The sequence below is a fragment of the Plectropomus leopardus genome, chromosome 6 (assembly GCF_008729295.1).
Source record: "Plectropomus leopardus isolate mb chromosome 6, YSFRI_Pleo_2.0, whole genome shotgun sequence".
NCBI lineage: Eukaryota > Metazoa > Chordata > Actinopteri > Perciformes > Serranidae > Plectropomus > Plectropomus leopardus.
In genome coordinates this window covers 30,028,613-30,052,829 of record NC_056468.1, presented here as the reverse complement: position 1 = coordinate 30,052,829, position 24,217 = coordinate 30,028,613, and the positions used below count along the sequence as shown (strand labels likewise).

The window sequence follows — 24,217 nt, the reverse complement described above, 5'->3', positions numbered from 1 at the left end:
TAACTAGAAATTTCCTAAAAGGCCAACACATGGTGTGGACCAGAGTGGTGGACACATCAGCATTGCCATCCCTTGAGCCAAAATGCCATTTCGATGAATTAGGTTTAGATTACATTTGGTAACAGGCAGTATTATGTGTCCTCTAATGTTATATGAGATCACAAACCAGATTTCAGTTACTTACCCTCCTGCCTTTTGGTCCTCTAATGCCGATGGCTCCCCGAGAACCAGGAGGCCCCTGAATGTGAGAAAATTATTCTTTGAGTTTGACTTTAGGAAACTATAGAAACTAAGACATGAAGAACAGTTGTAATAGTTTCAGTTGATATAATGTCAACTACAAAAGGCTACTTTTATAGTGCTTTTAAAGAGCTTAGCTTGATGTACTGAGTCAAAAATGGAGTTTTGTTAAGTTACACTAGCTGGCGATCTCGTTTTGCTGATGCTGATGTGTACTGTGGGTGTGTCAGTACACAGTGACATCACATTGTGCTTTCTTTTCTGCCCAGACAGCCACACCTTTCACTGATGCTGGTTTGAGTATCAGATAAGGTCCAGTTTTCTAGATCAGACAGCAGGTCAGTGTGGTTCTGGTTTACATTCAGTGCACATAAAGCTGTGACAGCGATGGTAACAGTAAACTTACTGGAATCCCTTGCGGTCCAGGTGACCCCATTTCTCCAGGTATTCCAGTGTGACCCTGATGGATACAACATTACTCAAATGATATCCATATAAAGAGTCATGTTTTAGCTTTCAGATTTCTGACAACTTTATCTCACTAAATCATTATTTTTTAAAAATAAATCAGTCCCTCTGAACACATCACACCCCCATCCCTTACGTATGTAGAATTTAATGCTCCCTGGTACGAGAGACGGGGTCCAGACTTACTCCTTACCATCGGCCCCGTTTCACCCTGCGGTCCGGGGGCGCCCGTTTTGCCTCGATCCCCCTGAGGAGCCAAAAGTCAAAATTAGAGACACATTGATTGATTATTGTTAGATTACTTGATTAAAGAAATACTTCACCCACTCAAATCACCATTTGTATATTAATTATTCACATTGTGTTATGCTGAATTTGTGAAGAAAACGTTGTTTTTCTCACATGCCTACACAGTGAAGGTTCCAAAAACTAATAAAAATCTTGATGAATCAAAGTTTGAGGGGTTCATGTTTAACGACAGCATCTGATACAAACTCACAAAACTCCAAGTCTCATTTATCCAGTCACATGCTCAGCACTTCCCAAACAGACAGCAAAGCATAACAGTTTTTGGATTCTTCCTTCACCATGGAGGCATACAGGAAAAACAACATTTACAACAATACAACGAAACATGGGGTGAATAATCAATATGCAAGTGGTCATTTCGGGGGTGGGGGGATCCTTTTACGTGTTCAGTCCATGAAACATCACAAAATAGTCAGAAATACCACACAATCCCAATCTGACAGAGGCATACGCTAGTTCTTTAAAATGATGATCCAAATTCTAAAAATAAAGCCCCAAAACTCAAAGATTTTTCATTTACAAGGGCATTATGCAGAGAAAAGCAGCAAATCTGAGCTCTTGAGAGGCTGTTACCAATGAGTTGTTTGTCATTTATCAAGCAAAAATGCCAAACACCCGTTGGTAACAGCCTCTCAAGAGCTCAGATTTGCTGCTTTTCTCTGCATAATATCGACAGAGAGCAATTCAGCAGATTCAAAAGACCAATTGGGATGCGAGCAAATTGTGACAAATTGAGTCTATGCTCACCTTTTCTCCTGCGATGCCAGTTTCCCCAGCAGGACCGATAAAACCAGGCAGTCCCTGGAGGAGAGAAAATATGCTATCTTTACTGTCTGTTATTTCTTTTAGCTCTATTGAAGTTATATTTCCCATAATAGGCTGCACAGCTTTGGGACTCCAACAAAACAGACACACAGTGAGCATCAAACAGAAATCAGCAGAAAGAGGAGAGAAAAAGCCTTTACCCTCTCGCCAAGCTTTCCGACCTCGCCAGTTATCCCGGTCTCGCCCTACAGCAAAGCAGCCAATTAGCATATCACAAACTTATTCATGCCTTTCGTTTTTAGTTCAAATCAGTTGAAATGTGCCAGGAGGCCCGTTCCCCTGTGGTAACAGAGAATTAACATCTAATTTACACTCATTCAGATGATACATTATCATAAAAGAAAGCCAGGGAGAGGATGTTCAGTTAAGGATGACAGTGGTTCGGCGGTGGATGTGAGACTATTAGGTCTGACCTTGAGTCCTTCTGGGCCTGTCAGTCCAGGGAATCCCTGCCTCCCAGGCCTGCCCTGAACAGAAAGCAAAAATGACACAGAGAAGTGTACTGCAGCTCCGCACAACAAACAAATAAACTACATCTCCTGTAAAAGGTGCAGTCTGTGAGTCTGCCGTCCCTCGAGAGGCCGTGGCACAAAACAAAACCAACAATTGATGCCAAAACAAAAACATCCCTTTAAGAAACTTAATGATCCATAAAACAGAGAGCTGTTTGTAGCATCAAAGGCTTCTTATTGCTCACAGAAGTCACTGGGTCATTTGTGTTTGTTTTCAGTAATCACTTGTGGGTTCAACCTTCGGGAGATGGCAGACTGGAATCAACCGCTGCAAAAATAGAGTCTTTTCTATTGTTTAGCCTGGGATGACTCCAAACAAACACTGTTGTTCGACCAATATAGTCACTGCGAAGTCATACTGCAGAACAGTTCAAAGCCTTCCTATTTGTCTTTTATAAAGTCCTAAGTTTGTCTTGTGCAACCTTACTATGCTAATAACTGAGAATATAAGGATATGTAAAAATATACTATATACATGGCAGAAATATTTGAAAAACAAACAGAAGGGGACTATTTAAGTTATTTAACAGTATCCCTTGATTCATTAACTTAATCTGTGCTTTGGATAACCCAAAGGCCAATCTAATGTATGGATTTGGGTTAAAATGTTTCTTTTTCTTTGTATTGATTTCCCAGGTCTAGCGTGTAGAATTTAGGGGGATATATCAGCAGAAATTGAATCTAAAAAATATGTTTTTTTTAGTGTGCATCACCTGAAATTAGTAAGTTTGGCTTTTCATTACTTTAAAATGAGCCGTTTCTATCTACATAAGGAGTCGACTCTAGACCGCCGTGTTGCACCGCCATGTTTCTACAGAAGCCAACAACCAAACACTGGCTCCAGACAGGGACAGTTACTTTGGCTGGCCTTAAAAAACTTTCTGCAGCCCCTTAGTGATAAGCAATATTTAAAAAAAAAATTATTATTATTATTATTTTTTTTTTTTTTTACGTGAAACAGTTTTATTGAGTGTTTATACCGGTTTAAATCACTGGTTACTTTTTTAATTTATTTTTTTATTTGAGAGGAGGAGACTTCAGGGCAGGCCAGGCTAACAGCCGATCTCCAACATGCCGAACAGCATCAGAGAAACGCTGATTTGTAACACAAAACTGCTTACTTCAGGTTTTTATTTTACAAGTTTAAATCATCTTATCTGTTTATTTTGGAGAGGAAAAGACCTCTGCGGATAATTCGACTCCTGCAAAAATCTCCTGAGCGTCTGATTCAGAAAAAAGTTGAGCACACATTAGCAGGCACTGGGCTAGCTGCATCAGAGAAACCCTGATATGAAATATGAAACTGCATTATTCTGTGTATTCACAGATTTGTATCACCAGGTTTGTTTGTTTGTTTTGGAGGGGAAGAGACCACTGCACAGAATTTGGCTGCCCTTAAAAAACTTCCTGAACAATGAACACTGAGGAAATTCTTATCAGGAGGAGTTTCAGCTGGTTGCAATCTGCAGTCCTCTCCGCTAGAAGCCCCTAAATCCCCCTAAATCTTACACACTGCTCCTTTAAATGAATCACTCATCTGATACACTTAACTAACTACACATTTTCATTTGACATTTAGAGACAGCTGCTTTTGTTTGTGATTGTGCATGATTTTTTATGAAAGAAAGAGCATAGCAATTTGCTGACCAATCTGGTAATATAAGTATACCACGTCCAATATGAAGTCTTTCAAAACAGCTTCAGAACAATAGAGACATCAGTCAGCCAAAGGACGTACCGTCCATTACAGGTCACAGTTATTCCTCCAACGCTATTTTAGGCAGAGACACACATGGTGTTCTTGTTGTGGATCCTAAAGATAATTGTGTAATTCTAACTGGTCTTGAGCTGCAGGGCGTATCCAATCAGCACTCACCTCGAGTCCAGCTGGTCCAGTGGGCCCAATGGGTCCCTCATCACCCTGACAAAAGAATAGTCACTAAAGGTCAGAGAACGAAAAAATATCTTTTATTCTTTTATAAAATATAGAAAGTCAACCCCACCTGAAGTCCAAGTGTCCCTCTTGGACCTGGCAAACCTCTTGTCCCTTGCTTTCCCTGCGGATGAAACACTGAGAGTGAACTTTCACTTTAATTCTCCTCAAAAACAATTCATATCTATAAAGTCAATGTCACTCTGCTAACCTTGGGTCCTTCAGGGCCATTTTGTCCTGGTGGGCCAATGTCGCCTGGAAAACCCTTTGAAAACAACCACAGCTTAATCACCGCACATGAACATATGCAATAACAGAAATATAAAGCATCTAGTCAAAATATAATACTTAGTAAAGTAAGTCTGTCCTACCTCTGGGCCAGGTGGGCCAGGTAAACCATCAGGACCCCTTTCACCAGGTTTGCCCTAACAAATGATCTTAATGTTATCACACAGGTCAGAAACCTTAAAATTACAAAACAAGATACCACAGCCCAAATTCACTAAATGGTTCATGCAGGGAACATCATGCATGTTAACATAACAATATTACAATGAAAATGACTCGTAGCACTTCTTCTCTGTGCATTTCTAGGTCATGTACTGTCTGCACAAGTTACATGGAAATCAAATTTTTATAAGCAAAACTTCACCCGTCAAATGATTATTTGTTTATCACTCACCCCCTGTTATGCTGAATTTGAAAACGTTCTTTTTCTCACATAACTCCACGTTCAACAAAAAATCCAAAAAAGTAGAAAATTCTTGATAAATTGAAGTCAACTGGGTCCATGTTTAACAACAGCAGAACTTTATCAAAACCTCTATTTCTAAACTTTCACATGCAGTATAATCCTTATCTCATTTATCCAAAATTTAGACGTATGCACAGTACCTTCTAAACACATGCATTTTTGCTTAACTCTCAGTACATAGAACACTTGCATAAACAGACTCACGCGCAGTAAAGTAGCATGCCTGTGCTATTTATGCTAAAGTGTCTTCAATATTAAGGTTTTAGCAAAAAATGTCCTTGTTTGAGAAGCACTGAGTATAAAACTGGATAAATGAGACTTGGATTATACTGAAAGAGCTGTGTGAGAGTTTTTACATGGATGTTTTGAGTTTTGCTGCTGTCAAACGCAGACCCCTTTTTACTTAAATTCATGAGAAATGTAAAATGTAAAATTTGCAATTTGGTCACTGTGGTGGCATGTCATGTCAGAAACATGAAGTTCTCTTCATGAATTCAGCATAACACGGGGTGACTCAATGATAAACAAATGACCATTTTTAGAGTGAAGTATTCCTTTTATGCTACAGTATTAACAATACTAAATCAACAACTGGTGCTGAGGCAAGGTTTTCACAGGAGGAAAGAGAGGGCAGGTTTTCCATGCTAGAATCTCAAATCAGATCAGAGAGCACTCAAAATATTAAGGGCACTTCTACCCGCATGAGTGCCAGTGTTGGAGGATTAGTTTTAACGCTAAAGCAGCATATACACTGGAAATTTGCCAGCGCCCTGCTCTTTGCTTGGTTGTTTATACCACAGCTTGATTAGCATACATTTCTTAAAATAAAGTTCTTTGACACACATGAGTGCCTGAAGTTTTCTTTTGTATACATTTGAAGATTTCCATCCATTTTCCCTTCAAGAGCACCAGCATTTTTTGCTTGAGTGATTCCTAAGATTTACTTTTGTCCTTTGAGCATGCCACTAATGCTCTCAGAGCAAAATCTTATCTGAAGCAGCTATGGAAAGAAGTAGAAACAGCCTCCACAACAACATTTTAGCAAAGCTTCTCTGCTCAGCCTACTGAGTGCTCCATTAGATGGACAGTTTATTTCATTATTAACCAATTACTGAAAACATGTAAGCAACCAAAGCTAATACACATAAAAATGAATCACTTAATAGTACAAAAAAAAGAATATTCTCTATGTAAAGTAATGCTGTACAATGTAGAGATAAACTGTGCTATCACCAATGACAGATTAAATGTGCAATATAATCAAAAGTATCCCAACTCTGCACTGGCACTAGGAGCAATATCACTGTGCTAGATGTCACCTACAGTCAGGCTACAGGTAAATATATGGGATCTTCATGACAGCAATTCATTTTTAAACCTTTGTTGATACTTGGTGTTTGGATATTGAATAGGACATACCTGTGGTCCAGGGTTTCCACAAGGACCTGGAAAACCAGGTGAGCCTTGCATACCCTGTAAAATAAATGCCAGATCAGTGTAAACAAGTCAACAAGACAAACAAGTATGTCAAATGTTTACTAGAATTACCGGCTGGCACTTGTATGCCTCCTCGCGCCAGTCAATTTACAGTTTAAGATGGGCAACCAAGATAAATGTCATCAATTCGGTTTCTGACCAAATGTCTCCCCTTCTGTTGCTGAATTATGGTGCTGAATAACATCCAGAAAAGTGTTTTTGCAAAATGTTATGATGCCAGAGTGAAGCTGATCTCTGAACTTTTGGACAGAAAATGTTATCTCTTCATCATTTTCTCCAATTACACAACTGTGTGAAATGTTGTCATACAATGCATACGAATTATTGAGTTATGACCAATAACGTGTTCCTTGAGGTCACAGTGACCGTGATCTTTGACCTTTGAATACCAAATTCTAATTAGTTCATTCTTAACTCCATCTGAACATTTGTGACAAATTTGAAGAAATTCTCTGAAGGGGTTCTTGAGATATCCTGTTTATGAGTACGAGACAGACACAAGGTCACTGTGACCTTGAACAACATCCACCAAATCCTAACCAGTCCATCACTGAGTCCAAGTGGAAGATTGTGCCAAATCTAAAGAGATTCCCTCAAAGCATTCTTGAAATATTGCGATCACAAGAAGGGGACATATAAGGACAATCACAGACATGAACATGCTGCCTGAAAACAAAAACTCAGACTCTGCATTTCATTTTTAGGATTAAATGAAATGGTGAAGGCACTTAACTTCTATAGGGCTTTTAAAGAGACAGAGACATTCATTAACTCAGCTATGGTGGCAGAGATGCCATGCAAGAAACTGGACTATTCATCTGTAGCAATCTGGAGTTTAGTGTCTTATTGAAGGACACTTTCAAATGCAGATAAGAGAAGACACGCATCAAGCCACTAATCCTATTATTTATGGATGACCCGCCGTACCACCTGAGCACACACAAACACACACCCACCTTGTCCCCTTTGAATCCACACTCCCCTGGCTCTCCTGGTAAGCCAACATCCCCCTGTGAAAACACAAAGGAGCATGAAAGCAGAATACAAAGGTTAGCAAAAAATGATTCAACACGCACCACAGGAGTGCTAGGTTACACAAGTCACGCATTATAGCTTTGTGGTTTCTGTTTTCAATTTTGTGATTTATCACCTCTGGCATTCTTATATATAAAAGGTTAGTAGTGAGAAAGACGTATGCAGATCACCTTATCACCTTTCAGTCCTGGTTCCCCCGGGTTTCCAGGTACTCCCTTGGAAAAAAAACCACAATTAATGATTCAGCATGATTAATGTGCAGTCCTGGCTTATCCCTGTTCACTGGGGTTTACATACTCAGCCAGTGGAATAATTTAATCACCAACCACTCTTCACTTTGTCTCGTCAAACTGAGCTCAACTACTGCTTGGAGACATTCTGGTTAACCGATCACTAAACTGCCAAAATGGACCCTATTTATAGTGGATTCAAACCAAAACCAGAGAGACATCACTAGAAAACCGCATCATTTACCTTGAGTCCTGGCGGTCCTGGTAAGCCCATAATGCCAACAGGGCCCATGTCTCCCTGCACACATCAGCACACACAATACACAAACTTAGAACATTGAAAGTCCTGATAAATTAGGTCTTGATGAATACTTGCACCAGAATACACCCCCTGAGTGATAATTTGTTTTAATCATTTACTCCCGCAGTGTTATGGTGACATTGTGATGAAAACGTTTCTCTTGCATGTTTCCACGATGAGCAAAGAATCCGAAAAACAGAAAATTCAAGACTACTTGAGGTCACAGGGGTCCGGAGCCAGACTCCATTAACAAAAAAAAGCAATTTTACCTCGCTGAAGATGGGAGCTTTTGGTCTCCTGCTGCCTGAATCAGTTAGTTTGTATGGGTTACTGTGTGACTTTGGGTAACACAAACACAGTAACACAAACTACCTGATCTAGGCAGTGGTAGACTAACTGCTGCTGTGTTCAGGGATGTAAAATAACTGTTTTGATGGAGTCTGGCTTTGAAGAGAGCATTAGTAAGTTTTACTTTTAGCTCAGTTCCTCTGTGGAAAAAGGCTGCAGTTTGGGAAGTATTGAGCATACAACTAGATAAATGAGACTTAGATTATACTGCAGGAGTTGTGTGAGAGTCTGCAAACAGATGGGTTTTCTTTTTAATGTAGTTTCGCTGTTGTTAAACGTGACTTCAATTAATCCGTTTTCTCAGTTTTTGGATTCTTTGTTCACCTGAGGCATGCGAGAAAAACAAAGTGTTCTTCACAAATTCAATCTAACAAAGGGTGTGTTATTGCTAAACAAATTTTCATTTGGGGAGTGAAGATTTTCTTTCAGGAATCGTGCTCATAATACACAACAAATATGTACTCTCTGAGCTGAATGTCTCAGTAAAAAGATGAGGCCGAAATATAAGAAGATAAAGTAAGGAATCAAACTTTTATGATATACGGCACTTATTAAAGCTGCATTCTAGAAAAATAGAAAAGACAAACATGGACTAAATAGATGAACAAGACATTATATATTAAAAAAAAACAAAAGTGTATAAACACCAATTATAAACTGAGCATACTGCATTCAATTCATGCATCACTTTAATCGTGCAGTAGACGTCAGTGTCAGAAAACCTCCTAACAGATCGACTCTTCAGCTGAGGAGCAGCACCTCAACACTTTCTCAGCAGGTCAGTGGCAGCTGTTGTTAAAAAGCACCAACCTTTTGTTTCCAAAAAAAATAAAAAATGCAGTTCACATCTACTCAGCATTTCTTGGATACAACAACACTTACAATAAGACCAGGGACTCCACAAGGGCCAGGAGATCCCAGTTCACCCTGAGAGGAAGGGAGAGGACAAAGAAAGACACACGAGCACAGTCAGACAGAAGCGTGGAGCCGTAGAGAGAGAGGACACACATCAAAGTGTGTTTGTATTTTTTGTTTGTTTACTTGTGTTTTCCTTCACCAGTAGCCTGAGTAATGTGCTTCTGCTCTCATTTTAGCGTAGTGAGGGAGCACTTGGCACTTGACACACAGAGACACTTGTTCCAAATGATCTAACCCGCAGCCACATGCCATGCCTACATCCTCTCCAAGCTACGCATCCAATAGAGAGATGGATGACACACAGCCCAGTGTGGCCCTCCTGTCGCCTCCTCTATGAATGAAAGGAGATGAATTCAGCCAAATGGAACAGCCCTCTTCTTCCCTCTGGAGGCAGAGGAAATGAGGCCTGGAGGAGGCTCTCAGAGGTCAGCCAATCACAATCTCATAGTGACCCTGTCAATCACGAGCAGTGAGGGTCAAACTGAAGGAAGAGTAGAGGAGCATGAAACTGCTGATGCTGCCCTATACAGTAGATATCAGTATGGATTATTTTTGGGTGAGTGACTTACTGAGTGACTGCACTGATTTGACTCAAAGTCAGTTTTGTGCAGCAACAAAACACTATTGCAAGTAAGCTGTGCAGCTAAATAATGTTTCGACTTTTTGTATCTCCCTTCAGGAGTGTATTTTTAATTTTGTGTAGAGCACACTGTACTGTAATTTTATAAAAAAAAATGTGCAACATTAAGTTTGAAATGTTGTTGATCAAGGCATTTTTTGACTTATCAGGAATATTAAGTTTATAAAAGCTGCTTTTAGCTAAAGCACCTGGTGTTTCTCCACCCCACTCAGAGGAGAAAGCTCAGGAAACTGCTGCACATCTTACTACAGCCACACTGACCACCGTGAAGTGAAAAAAAAGCCCCGCAGGCAAAAAACTAATATGGCTTATTTATTAATGAAGGGTAATCCACCCAAAAGAACACCTAACACACAGAATACAGGCCATTCAAGTCACTGAGACACAGGCTGCAGGAGCAACAAACACTGGACTCTTAAAGGGACAGAGATGCTTCCAAAAGCTGGGATCAGGGGCAAAAAAACATGATCGTAACATCCCTAGAAATTTGAAATCTGGTGGAATCTCCTTTAGGTGTAATTCTGTGAACTTCAGGGCCAGACATGAAGATTTGCCAAGAGTGAGTTAATGGTGCATTCATGTACATAATTTCACTTACTGGGTTCCCATCTGGGCCAGGAGGTCCCCTCTCTCCAAAATCACCAGGAAACCCCTGAGCACACAAACAAACAGGATGGTCATGTAACCAGATGGGGAACTGAGTGGCTTCATCATGTTCATAATGGAAAAAACACTTTGAGTTATTTAGATATCACATGGTTTGTCAGTTGAGTTATCACACCGTGCACAGAGGATCAACAGAGTGTTTCCCCAAAACAGAAGTTTGCAGAGTAAAGCCAAGCAAATCCCTTCAAATGTGCTCCCAGTGCTTCATTCCTGGGAGACCGGCAGGAAATTCCACGGCTGAGTGTTTCCGAGCGACCGAGTGTCTGTGTGTGCGCACGCTGGCAGCGAGCGCTCAGCAGCCCACGAACCAAACCCCCAGGACTTGCCTAAATGGCCGAATAAAGCTGCTTGGCTCAGAAACTGATGACTGCGTGCTTTTTTTTGCTTGGTGCTCGTAATTCCATTATGGAAGCAGAACAAGAGGCGTGATGCAGCCGTGAGGCCACATGCTCAACGTGTGCTTGTCAACGTGCCAAGGTCAACATGCAACCAACCGCACATCACGGCTCAGCACTCGCCTACAGAAAACGAGCACCACGGTTAAACACATGAGAAATGGCAGAGTGGCAGGGAGATCTCTCGTAGTCTGTCTGCAGACAGAGAGGGAAAAAGATCAAATGAAAGGATAAAGACCTCAAGAGATGGCAGAGATAGGATTGTTTGTGTGGCAGACTGCTGATTTAGAACATTAGGCAAAAGTGGATAAAGTAATAAGCAGTAATTGGTGCAACATGAAGCCCATAGGAAATGTGGAAAAGTTTGCCTCTTTCCAAAAAAGTCAATAACTGAGCTGGTTTGATCAGAAACACATGCAAGTCTTTGTTCTCATATTGACAACAACTATTTGCAAGGTTGGCAAGACACTTTTCATTATGTGAACGCTCCAATGGAAACCATGCCATTCTGCTGTGTACAAAACAATAGCATTGATTAGATAAAAATAAAATTGGAAAAACTTTCCTACTTTCCATCCATAAGTTTAAAACACAAGGGGGGAGCTGTTAAACAACATAAAATGCACACAGGCTCAGATTTTGCTCTCTCGTTGTTTTAGGCTTTGTGACATGTGGATCAAACATGCCAGCTCCATCTCTTGTGTGTCTTTCCACGTTTGTTAGACTGCGTTCCTGCTGACTCAGGACAGAAAAAAACCTCTTGCGTAAAGTGACTGACCTCACTTTTCACCACAGTGGAAGGGAAATGGCTTGCTCATGACTTGGCTTTTATGAGCGTAGTTTTTGGCCTCAGTCTATGTCGCTGACCACTACTGCATAATAATCTTACAAAAAAAAGCATGTACAACCAGACTAGTCCTGGGAAAATATCAGATTTACACAAGTGGTTATGTGCAGGATTAGTATTTTCCATGTAAGCCTGGAAGGATGGGAAATTTGCATCCAGGCGCCAATGACGATAGACTCCTCTGATCTGCGGGGAGAGCCAACGGACAGCCAAACCCACAACTGACACATCACATTATCATATCAGTCTCATGCAAAACAAGCAGAGTAATATGCTCACTTTATAACATGCAATGTCTCCTAATCAACTTCAGCCACAGTAAATTAATCATAAAAGATTTATAGACGAGGAGTCACTGACTTTAACACGAGGTCAGGACTTTCTGATATTAAAAATGGATCCGACTGTAATCTTAATCTGCTGATACATGAACACGTGTCTCCAATGCATTCATTTACACTATTTAGAGCGTGTATTTCTCCCTTTATAACAATCCCTAAAGTAATCCCTAATATCACTGTGCCAGTGTGGAAGTTACCACAACTTTTCTTCTCATATTTACGACTAAGGCCAGAAGGGGTTTCACACTGAACTGGAGTCTCTGTCAGAGTAATACTCATTTAATACACTTTAAAGTAGCTCTGCACCACAGTAAGAGTCCATAGATCAAGACAAAACACCCTCGCTTTCATGCGGCGGCATTAAAAATGTTCTCTGAGAAGTATGTTGAGAGAAAACTTTACCGGCCTACCCATCTTGCCCTTCTTCCCATGAATGCCAGGAATTCCCTGGAAACAGGAAAGAAAACAGGGTTGAGAGACAGAGAAAGTGAAATGGATGAGGAGCTAAAGGAGAGATAAAAGTGCATAATGTAAAAACACAGAAGATGATAAGACTAAAAGCCTTTAATCACACCAGCAGCCCTCTGAGGCTTTGATTCTCCTTACATAAGAGAAAACAAAAGTGTCGGATGGAGGAAACATGGAGAAACAACTTTTCTATAAATGAAACCGCTGAGCTTCAAAAGATCATTCTTGAGCTCGGCAACAGCAGCTGACAAAAACAACCTCAAATGTCAGTAGCTGCTCTGAAGGTTTCAATAATATTACAGCATGACCTTGATCAGAAAATAGTCAACAAGCTAAAATAGATCAGAAGTTTTTATAATGCTCCTAAATGAATGGAAATCTGAACATCTACAACTCCGTGACAATTAGCAAACTTCATCTGCTGATGAAGATCAGGTGATACAATTAACCGGGTCTAACTCCCAACTTGTCAAATACCGACACTTGGGCAGTGGCTCTTGGCACTGAGGCATCTTTAGCATGGTTATTAGAGGCACCAGGTGGGGTCATGTTTTAATGCTCCAAGCTAAGAGTATTGGCGGATGGGTCAAACAAACTCCAGACTTTTACCCAGGAGACTCCTGTGCATGTCATTTGAAACCAAAATTCAACCAAATTATTTTAATAACAATGTAGCATACGATACTAGTGACGTATGTCACATGACATTATGAAAGCCATACTATGATTTATTTTTCATTTTTTCTCAACTTAACTACATACTTTTATTAGCTAAACCCATCGAACTAAACCTATGTTAGAAGTTTTGTATGAATTGAATGAGTGTACATTTCATGTGAAAACTTAAGTTTAAATTAAGAAAGACACTGCATGTAACTCCCTGAGTCCCTGAGTTTCTAAAATCGATACTAGAGGGGTATCTGAGTATCACATTTTGAAGCATCGGTATTTGAAAAGTCCAGAGCGAGAATGTGTTGGATTTGATCAAAAGATCAGAACAGCTACTAAATGGATCTTGACATGAAATTGTTTTGTTAACCTGATTATAATAGTTTAGTTCTAGTTTAAACTTCTACATTGTGTCTCAGCTTTCATCGGACTGAACTGTACTTTTCCAGCCGCAGCTGTACTTAAGCTAACCTGTGCCTGGCATGTTATATTTGTATCATGCCATGTCAACATTTATTGAAGCACAGCTGAGGCAGGCAGAATTCACTCATTAGTTTAAGCACTATTTTATCATAGTGGAAATTTTGACCTGTAATTATTGCCACTAAATGAAAAGTTAAAGAATTACCAAAGCAATTCATTCTCTGAGTTAGTTCTTATCACAAATTTTATGTAATGATATTTTTGGCCACATATCTGGATATAGATATAGCAACAGTACTGACTATTGGTGCTTTCACAAAAAAATGTAAACAATGAAACTTCTGATAAGTAATTTTCAGTAATGCAGATAAATGACGAAGTGGATAAAGGCAAATAACTGAACAGCTAAATAATTGTGGTAAGAAAATACAGTCTGTATAGTGTAATGCAGCCGTTAAAACCAGTAAAGGAAAAAATTTACAACATTACAGTACCTAAAATATAAGATATCACAATATCAACATGATATTGACATACTGCCCAGCCCTAGCACCAATCGACTGGTGCAGCTTAAAACTAAGAACTGCCATGGAGGTTGATGGGAATTTGATTTCTGGCTGAATTTAAGTGCATTTAAATCCAACAACTACATTTTAACCTTCCAAGACAGTATAGAGATTGAACTGTAGGATGTCTTCACCCCTAGGCTGTATCCAATACGCTTAAGGCAGCTTACGAGCTTACAATAGTGATTTGGTTAAGTGTATCTGCAGAACTTCAACAATGAAAACTATTTCTATTTCATCATTCTGGCCCATGGACATTCATATAGTGCACCCCAGTAGGCATTTTCTCTCACAGCGAGTAATACTCACTCTCTCGCCATCAGGACCAGGAAAGCCAAAAAGCCCAGGGATGCCAATGTGACCCTGGAGAGATGAATAAAAGATGGAGTGGAAGAAGAGATGAGGCAAAGATAGATGGAAAAGCAGAAGAAGGTGAACAATGAGACAGAGCGGTAGATGATGGACACTGTGAAGAACTGTTCGAAGTCGACAACACTAAACACGTCTAAAAATCACTACAGAGACTCTGGCTGTGATGCTTTGATGTGTTACAGCACCGCAGGCTTTTCGCTACGGTGGAGTGGTCCTGTAGAGCCAAGCCTTGAGGCAAGTGTATATGCCCATGGACTGCATGGTGCTGGCTTCCACGATGTAGTCCAAGGGCACATACCCTCACATCAGGGATCTCCGAAGAACTCTCCGCCAAACCTGCTCAGTGGAAGAGGAGAAAGTGGCGAAAAGGGCACAAATTGCAATGACATTTAGTGAGAAGCTAACAAATGCATTATGGTTATGCAGAGCAGAGCAGTATAGTTTTATGATATTTGGCTAACTTTAACGAGGACTGCAAGCACGGAAAGGGATTTAAAGAATGCCAGAGTTAATTGCTCCTACAGTACTTCAACTATACTAACAAAACCATCTGTCCTTATCATCATGGAGTTAACAACAGCAGCAGAGTGGTGTTTATGACGTTGGCCTTTCAATATACCCACATTGGTTAAATAATACATTTAGCAGTCATTTCACAGTACATTTAAGAAAGTAAAACAAAGTTAGCTTTCCTACACAGAGGAGAGTCATGCCTCTGTCCTCTGTGGCCTTCAGTGGAAGCTGAGTTCGAGTGCATGACAAAAACACTTTGGGCAGTGTGAAATATACAGCATCTACTTTCAAAGTACACTTTTATTACCAAACATAGTGCCTGAAAGAGTTCAATAACACAAAATAATGCTAAAACTGTAACATCTACTCACCCTGACTCCTTTTGGCCCCATTTTCCCTACAGGCCCAGGTAAACCCTACATGCAACACAAGACAAAACAAATCGCTGTGGTTACAAACAGCTCATTTGTGTCACTGTTATAGCAGGAAAAGGACAGTTCATCATTCAAAAATACATGTTTCTTTCTCTTACTTTAGTGCTATTTATCAATCTGGATAGTTCTAGCGTGAGTCGTCGAGTCTTGGATATGTCGGCCGTAAGTCCGCCTTCTCTCCGATATCATTGAACTAGATGGCACTCGGCTTGTGGTGCTCACAGCACCAAAAAATAAATTTGAAAAACTCAACAGCAATGTTTCATTCCAGAAATCATGACCTTGTTATGAGCAGTTTCACATGGAAACTATTTTCTTTCTACCAAACTACACCCGCCAACCAAATCCCCGTGCAGATGGAAGCGTGCATCTACTCATGGACAAGAGCCTCAGGCTCAGGACAGCTTTGCAGTGAAATGGTTGTGTGTGGTTGTGGGTGTAGTTCAACAGTGAGAATATAGGCTAGTCGCTGGTAGGGATGTCAGTTATTTTTGCATTCAACAGTTTGACACCTATTAGCCTAACCGGTTAACTGTCTAACTAAAAAAAGAAACGCAAAATGAATAATACCAGAAGCCTTTTCTTTTGGTCCTGCGCTCCAGTGACTCAATGAGCTTTAGCGTTTCCACTGGGAGGTGTTGATGTTTGAAAGTTTTGTGATATAAATGTCTTGCCTTTTAATTTATTTTCTGTAAGCTTTGCTGACAGACAGCTGGCTAGCCACGTAAGCCTGCAGAAACACAGTGCCCACTGCCAACCCTCAGGTTTCCACTGTTTAGCTAACAGCTTTGACCGCTCTGCACTACACACCAGCCAGGTAGATAAGGGGAGCTAACTAGTTGTGTTGCTCATTTGCAACAAGTGCTGAAAACACTGTCCAGGTGTGGACCGCCGGACCGCCTGACCGCCTGACCGCCTGGTCTACCCCCAGTTAGCCCTGGTGAGAAAACAGCTTCATTTTGAGCCGCAAAACCCCTTTATTATTGCTAACTTTGTTGGTGTTAACAGTGCTAACAGTAATTACACTGCCAAAACAATGCTATAGGGGGGTTAGAATAGAATAGGATAGAATAGAATAGAATAGAACTTTATTGTCCACCAGGGTGGAAATTTGTCTTTGACCCACTACACACAGGAGGATTTTGCATTTCAAACTGATGACGGCGAACTGGGTGGAGACCAGAGGGAGGGCATAATGTTTTCACAGCAAAATTGTTTGGTCAAGTGCCAACTTGCCAACTGAGCAGCATCGCTTGCTAGATCCCACCATATTCAGGTGGTGCATAGTGCAGTAAACTGAAAACTGAGTATCAAAATTAACTGATAAACAAACACGCATAACTTGTCAAAAATATTCCCGGAAAGTAAGAGATTAATGATTAACTGCTGACATCTCTATTTTCTACAATAAACTGCTCACAAGGTCTGTGGATGATCTTCAGTAACTGTGTCATGATTTTTAGAAAGAGACATTTCTGTTGAGTTTTTCAAAAGTTTTTTTTTTTTAATGTGCTTTGAGTACCACGAGATGAGTGCTACTTAGTTCCATTATATTTGATAAAAGGCAAACATCTCTACAGCCAACATCTTCAGCACTCAGCAACTCACATCAAAACAATCTAGACTGATGTAAAGCACTACAAGTAAAAGGAAACATATGTGTTTACTGTCCCTTTCAGTGGGGAAAAAAAGACAAAATGTTATGATATATCCAACCAAGTTAAAAATTCTCACAACTTGATGATAAGCAACTTTATCCAGATTTTTGCATCTCTTTATAAATTCTCATTAGCCTCTTGGCTGCCATTTGCAGTGTCAATACTTAAGCAGCATTCGCATTAATTTCTCAGAGACACTGCCAGCAAATCCACCAGTGCAGAAAATCTCCCCCTGCAACTTTAAAGATCAACACTCAGTTCTGGAGAACTCCCCACAGCAAAGTACAACACATTGACATAAACTTAAAGCATTGGTGATTCACAGCCCACAGATGGTAGGGGGTGCTAAAACCTAATCCATCACTAAGTTACTATGGGGATCAGAGTTCTGACACAGTTAGTGCGCTAAAGCACGGAGGAAAGCACACAGACTCGTGCCTGAACTTTACGTTATCATAAACACTCAGGAGTGGACAAGTGAGCAAGCAGACATCCAGCTGTTTGTGGAGTTTATATTTTTTTTTAAAGCTAAGAGGAAACAGATTTTAAATGCAAAGAAAAAAACTCTAATGCTCCCCAGCTTTGACTTCTTAAGCTAAACACTATTCCTAGAAGTGGAGCGAGGAATGACGCTGGCAGTTTGGAAGGACACAGGAAGTTTATTTGTACCCGGGGAGCTGTGGCATTAGTCACACTTTTATTACCTTTCCTTTCTTCAGAGCAGTGCTGACTATGGAAACCTTTTGACATTTTATTTCCTCGCAAGACCGGGGGCACGCGTCGCTGAAATTCCACCACAGGTGCTTCTCAACAGCTCAGAGCCCTTTTCCCTTTCATTCAGCCACGGCAAACTTTTTATTTGGATTTGCCAAATTAGATTCTCTGAGGCTGACACTGAGATGCCGATGGCTGAGATTTGTCACCGGCATCCAATATCTTTAAATTAGATTATTTTCTTGCTACAGAAAACATACTAGGATTTGGTGTTTCTAGTTTTATTCATCATTCTGACGGTAAGCAAAAATTACCAGCTGAAACTTGATTTATTAAAGCTCCGAAATATTTTCAAAAAGCGGAATTCACAACAGAGTTAATATCCAAGTCTCCATTTATTATTTCTGACTCTATATGTGAGTGTGTTTCTGTGTCACCATTTCATTTTGTGCTTGTGTCTGTGTGTGTGTGTGTGTGTGTGTGTGTGTGGCCCTGCTCAACCAGCACCGCAACACTAGATTTACTGCACCTGCCTGCCAGGATAGCCTTTGGCCCCAGGGCTTCCATCATCTCCCCGTTCACCCTGTGGAGAGAGAGATGGAAGAGAAATCAGCACTGGAGGAAGGCGAGAGACTAAAAGAGGGGAAAAGAAAGGAGGAATAATTGAAGAATGGAAGGAGAGATGCAGTATTATGTAGGAAAAAAGCTTCTTTTGTGCACACATGGTTTCGGTTGGAGCCTCGCTGACTGCCATAATCAGACAGACGGTATAAAAATGGAAAATGAGCTCTTTCTTTATAATGTAATAAACAAAAGTCAATTGGTCCTATAGTGGAATTCACATCTCTTAGCTTTTCAATAAGGACCTTTTGTTTAGTCAGTGTTGCCTCAGGAAAGCGGCGCCACTGTAGACATTACCACTCGAGCCGTTCAATTAATCTGACAGTAAGTGCTATTATAATGCCGTTGCTGTTAAGACTACTGTGAGCAGCACAGTTTTGCTTTAATGTGTTTATCCTCATCAATGCACAGTATAATGCATGAGTCATTCCTTCCTTGTGGTGAGACATAACCAAATGCATCCCTCCGAGAGGAATGTTTAATTCCACGTACATGTATGGGAAGAGTAAAACAGGGTTAGTTAGTGAAGGCATGCAAGAAATTACAGACTGCTGTTCGTATGGCATACTGAAAGCGAACCACAGACGTTAAACACTGGCGACACTCACGTTTCTGGCAAAAACCAGATAATTAATGCGCTATGAAAGATCAAAATGTTAATGTTATATTAAAAATTATATGAGAAATCTTGTAGACAGACACAGAGAAACCACAGTAGTAGTAGTAAATGATGTAATAGTAATGGAGGCATTGTTGCAAAACAGCGTAAAACAGCAACAAAATAGAGCTGCCAGTAGAGGATCCCCATGCACCCCCCAGATATGTCCTAAAATCCCAGAAATGTCCCAAAATCCTTGAAATGTATTAAAATCATAGCAATGTCCTAAAATCTGAGAAACATCTTAAAATCCCAGAAGTGTCTTAAAATCCTGAGAAATGTCCTAAAATCCAAGAAACATGTTTGGGGTTGCTGCAACTGACTCCTGGCCTCCTGTCATTTTGAAAATGTGGCCCCCAAACAAAGCAAGTTGAGTATCCCTGCACTACGAATAATCTATAATATTAAACTGTCTTATAAAATTAAAGAAGGTAAAATAGTGAATTACATAGTAAATTGCATTGATTTCAGACACAAAAACAATGCTAAATACATTCAACATATTTGTTGAACACAATGCATTTTGGTGAGAATTACTCAAATTAGCATCATGTTTGTCCCTTTAAGTAAGTTCCATCAAATTAATAGTCAATCAAGAGTGTCTTCAGTAACCAAAACGTAATGTTTTTCTGGCACAAGGTGTCGCCAGTAATCTTCACTGGATTATAAAACAAATTGAGTTCACTAACAAAAATAAAGCTCAGAGTGCATTACAGGGCCAATCTTAACTGGCTGTTCTGCATGTTAAACCATGTGCTATTTCATTTTCCACAGACAAGATTTCATCGTCTCCAGAGAAGGATGGAGACAGGAAAAGTTTTTTTTCCTTTTTTTTCTTTTCGTTGTGACACAGCACATTCTTCTCAAAGATAGTACACAGGATCTGGACTCAGGAAGGAGGGAGAGGGGGAGGAGGAGGAATGACCTCGGGGTGTCCAAACTATTTAGCCCAGTTGTACCTCTGCCAAAAACCTCTCCTTTTCTTTTCCCGCCAAGATTCTCGACAACTAATGTCTTTTCTCTCTAACCGTAATCCCCCAATGCCCCACACCTCTTTTTTAACGTCCCGATGTGTCTGTGTTAATATATTCTCCTGTTTTGTAACTATAAATGGAAAGACACACTGGAGTCTTATGGGAAATGCCTCTGGAGACTCTTGGCTCTTGGGTTTGAACAGTAAACATACATTGACATATAGCTAACACAGTGCAGCCAGCAGACAGACAAACAGCATGCAGTGGATTAGGTCAGCATGATAACACAAAAAGAAGGGGGAGGAGGGATTGCAGCGGAGCCGGAGAAATCACATTTTAGGTGTTTTCAGATGCCACTCCTGCTGCTCAGAAAATCCCTTTTAAGTGTCTCATGATTGTTTTGAACCCCCACGATAACATTCACACTCTCACCTCAGACAGTTTTGATCACTTTTAATAAGGGGGGAATAATGCATCTCTGAAATTACTGTATGCATTCTCAGAATTGCATAAATTGCATTCTAGCACACTCCCATTATACCTATTGGCCTACAGGGGGCACCACAATTACATGCACTGCTATTACTGATTATTACTATTTGGCCTGGGTTATATTGGATGTGGAAGCACAGCTAAGCACAGCATTTTTCCAGAGAATGCTGCCAGCTTCCTTCCTTCACCCATGTTATCCAGTTGGGCTGTTCAAACTGGACGCACCGCGGCCCCAAACTCTGCGACCGGCTCACTATCTGTAGTGACAGTTTCAGTTTCTGGTCTTTTTTTTTTTTTTTACCAAGAACCATTAACAAATCTGGCAAGAAGGCACTTGAACTGATAAAATTTGCATCACATGCTTCCACATATTTGTCAGTTTTGTCAAAATAAAGAATGATGAGCAGACACACATAAAGGCCAACAGCAACAGAGCTCCACACGTGATTCAAATCGAGCGGTGAAGCCAAATCTCTTGCTGATTGGTACGGTGAAATGCGCTTCCGGTATAAATAGCCCACAGACGTCAGAGGACTGTGTAATAATTCACATTTCGAGGTGCATGCGCATCCAGTGTAAAAATGGCATTAGGGGAGCAACATTACAACTTAGTGGTACACTTGTGAAGATATTGAGAGAGAAATTATACAGAATGTAAGTTATATACCAGAAAAAACGTATGACAACAAATGGTAGCCATGATTACAAGAAAAAAAAAGTACTCACAGGTTCACCGGGGAGACCACATGGACCGGGATGACCTTTTTGTCCCTGTTGAAAGAGAAACAAGAGGTTAGTTTTGCATATCCAGCAATGAGCCTGTGAACCCGTTATTAACATGTGTTTTGGGTGATCTGCTCACAAGCGGATCGCATGAAAAACAACTTTAAACAACCATCATGGTACATAGTGATCTGATCACTTAAACCACCTGTTGAGGTGGTCTGGGACACATCTCTTTTGTAGTCTTGCGCTAATGTGTCCTGATGCATCCCTGACAAGGACTACGTCATCAAGAAGTACGTGCAAGTTGTTTTGGCGACTAACGACCAGACCACACTGCCCGCATGAGCAACGTGTGTGCATTGTGGAACCTGTTGTTTTTTTGTTTCAGCGCCCATGTTAACAGGTTAGAGCAGGCACACTGCTGGTGTGAGCAGCGCGGCTGCAGCGTGGCTGCAGTGCAGCGGCATTGCAGCTGCAGTGCGGCTGCTGCTCAACTGTGGCACATCTGGAAAAGCAAAGTCTTGCTGATTGTTTTCGCTTGACACATCTGGTTTTCAGCAAAAATAGACCCTAAAATGGTCTTTTGGTAATTACATTGACTTTATACTACTTTTTACTACAGTTTCAATGTCTTTAGCTGTCACAGGCATGAGGAAATACAAATACATCTGTTTTATCCAACTTTTCCTCTTTCTGTTTCAAAATAGAAGCCCTCTGACAATGTTTCTGTTGACAAAATCCCTTCAGTTTTAGACACATGGCATTTTCCCATGAAACTTTTGCAGGACAATGCAGCAGCATGCACGGTTTCATAAATGAAAGCAGAATTTGTGCTTATTTGTGCTTTTTTTACTCTGTCAGTGTGAACACCATAAGCATGCAAGCTGCAGTTCGATGATGTTGCTGCCACGCACTGTTCACAAATTCAGTGTGGTCGGGGCATAATGGTCTCTAACTTGTCCATTTTACAACAACAACAACAAGTTTCATGAAGTGTGCATAACCATCCATCATTTTGCCCTGTGGAAAATGTGTTGAATATTGTTGACAGCGCTATCCCCTAACTCTGGCAAGCAAGAGTGCAGACGTAATAACTGAGCTGGGCCCCTTTGACCTTCTAGCAGAGGTGAGGCAGTAACGGCATCTGAACACATCTGGAGACACATGATAGACACATGTGAATGGCGATGTTTCTAAGCGGACCACTTGTGTTTGGATCATCAAAACGCTTGTTAATAGCAGGTGAGAACCTGCTCAATAAATGAAAACACCATGTCATCTTATTTAAATTCTGATCACATAGGCACAGGGATGTGGTAAATGATGCGCTCTGGAGGAGGAGATTATGTTGGCCTTGGTTAGAAAATGTTGAGTCAATGGTCAAATTGAATGTAATTTCTGTTGTGAGAAACTTACCACCTTCTGTTTAAGAGCATCTCGGTCGACTCCGCAGGGGCCGAAATTATGTTGTATTTTCCAATTGCCTTAGAGAGGACTTGACTTTGTTTCCTTATAAAATAAAATGGCTTAATAAAGACCCGGAAGGTTTAGTTTTAAAGGGTCCACAGCAAAGACAAACTTAATAGCTGTGAAACTAATAGACCACTTATCAGCAGCCCTGGCTGGTTGACCCTGAATAAAACACATCTTTATGTTTTCTGCATTGGACCAGTGTCGTTTTTATTTATGTCGCAGCACAGCTGCTTGGCAATGAGTTTGTCTGACCCTTGCCACCAATGCACTGTGACAAAACAATTCTGAACAATCTTGCATTGATTAAACCAGTAAACCAATTAGACAGGAACAAGTGAAACCCAACAGGGTAATTAATGGTCACCTTCATGGCCTGTGGTCTCAAATGAGCATGCCAGCTGCTTACAAAATGTATTAATCTTTTCCCAATCAAGACCTACAGTGGAGTTGATAGAGTCATGTGTGGTCATCTCTGTGTCTATCCCCTCAAGTGTGAAGTCATTAGCCACCAGCTGTGTTGCCCTGTCAGTAGCAGAACAAGTAAACCAGAGACGTCCAGAGGCCGATGTACAAGAAAAAAGAAAAATCTGTATCAGTGTAAACAATCAAGTTTCCATACCGAGAACTCTCAAGCCTGCGGCCACACTGTATACATGAGGATTAAAGTCTCAGTCTGCAAGAGTCCTGTGAGACATTTGGTAGTGTTGATGAAAAGCAGGGCTCAACAGTAAAGGCTGCTTCACTGAAGTTATGCCGGCCTGGCTGACAGTGATCGGGAAGGAGAATACCAGGATTGGGCTGATTTCAATACTTTTATTGGCCTCTTCTTGTACTGATATCTAGTGTTATCATACTTTCCGAGGTTGTTTAAACTGCTGACGTGTCAACATTTTTTTTCAAAATCTCCTTTATAGGAATAGTAATACATTTGTAAAAAATATTTTCATCTGCTTTCTTGATGAGATAGTTGATACCACTCTTAGGTCCATCCTAAGAGAAAAGTTAAATTTAAAATTGCAGCCAGGAGATTGTTAGCTAGGCTTAGCTTGATTAGTTTAGGAACTGGTTAGTTCAACAGAAGAGTGAAAATGACAAATTGTAGTTTTACCAATATGCGTGTGTAGGAGTATTTCCCGGCTAGGCACAATGTCGTCCTATTTCCTCTGTCTGACCTAATTTACTCTAGCTTCCAATTAA

General features: G+C 40.5%; 1 protein-coding gene across 1 annotated transcript in view; it reads right to left on the bottom strand.

Annotated features, from left to right (window-relative positions):
* col27a1b (collagen, type XXVII, alpha 1b) overlaps window positions 1–24,217 on the bottom strand; it is a 109,884-nt gene that overhangs the window by 45,377 nt on the left and 40,290 nt on the right. The window contains exons 8-28 of the mRNA XM_042487941.1: window positions 21,548–21,592; window positions 18,606–18,659; window positions 15,642–15,686; window positions 14,695–14,748; window positions 12,662–12,706; window positions 10,609–10,662; window positions 9,335–9,379; window positions 8,048–8,101; window positions 7,744–7,788; window positions 7,495–7,548; window positions 6,461–6,514; window positions 4,659–4,712; window positions 4,499–4,552; window positions 4,358–4,411; window positions 4,231–4,275; window positions 2,256–2,309; window positions 1,983–2,027; window positions 1,765–1,818; window positions 902–955; window positions 647–700; window positions 185–238 (exon numbers count right to left, since the gene is read on the bottom strand). Of these exons, the coding sequence (XP_042343875.1) occupies window positions 185–238; window positions 647–700; window positions 902–955; window positions 1,765–1,818; window positions 1,983–2,027; window positions 2,256–2,309; window positions 4,231–4,275; window positions 4,358–4,411; window positions 4,499–4,552; window positions 4,659–4,712; window positions 6,461–6,514; window positions 7,495–7,548; window positions 7,744–7,788; window positions 8,048–8,101; window positions 9,335–9,379; window positions 10,609–10,662; window positions 12,662–12,706; window positions 14,695–14,748; window positions 15,642–15,686; window positions 18,606–18,659; window positions 21,548–21,592 (1,071 nt within the window). The remainder of the gene's footprint in view (window positions 1–184; window positions 239–646; window positions 701–901; window positions 956–1,764; window positions 1,819–1,982; window positions 2,028–2,255; window positions 2,310–4,230; window positions 4,276–4,357; window positions 4,412–4,498; window positions 4,553–4,658; window positions 4,713–6,460; window positions 6,515–7,494; window positions 7,549–7,743; window positions 7,789–8,047; window positions 8,102–9,334; window positions 9,380–10,608; window positions 10,663–12,661; window positions 12,707–14,694; window positions 14,749–15,641; window positions 15,687–18,605; window positions 18,660–21,547; window positions 21,593–24,217) is intronic.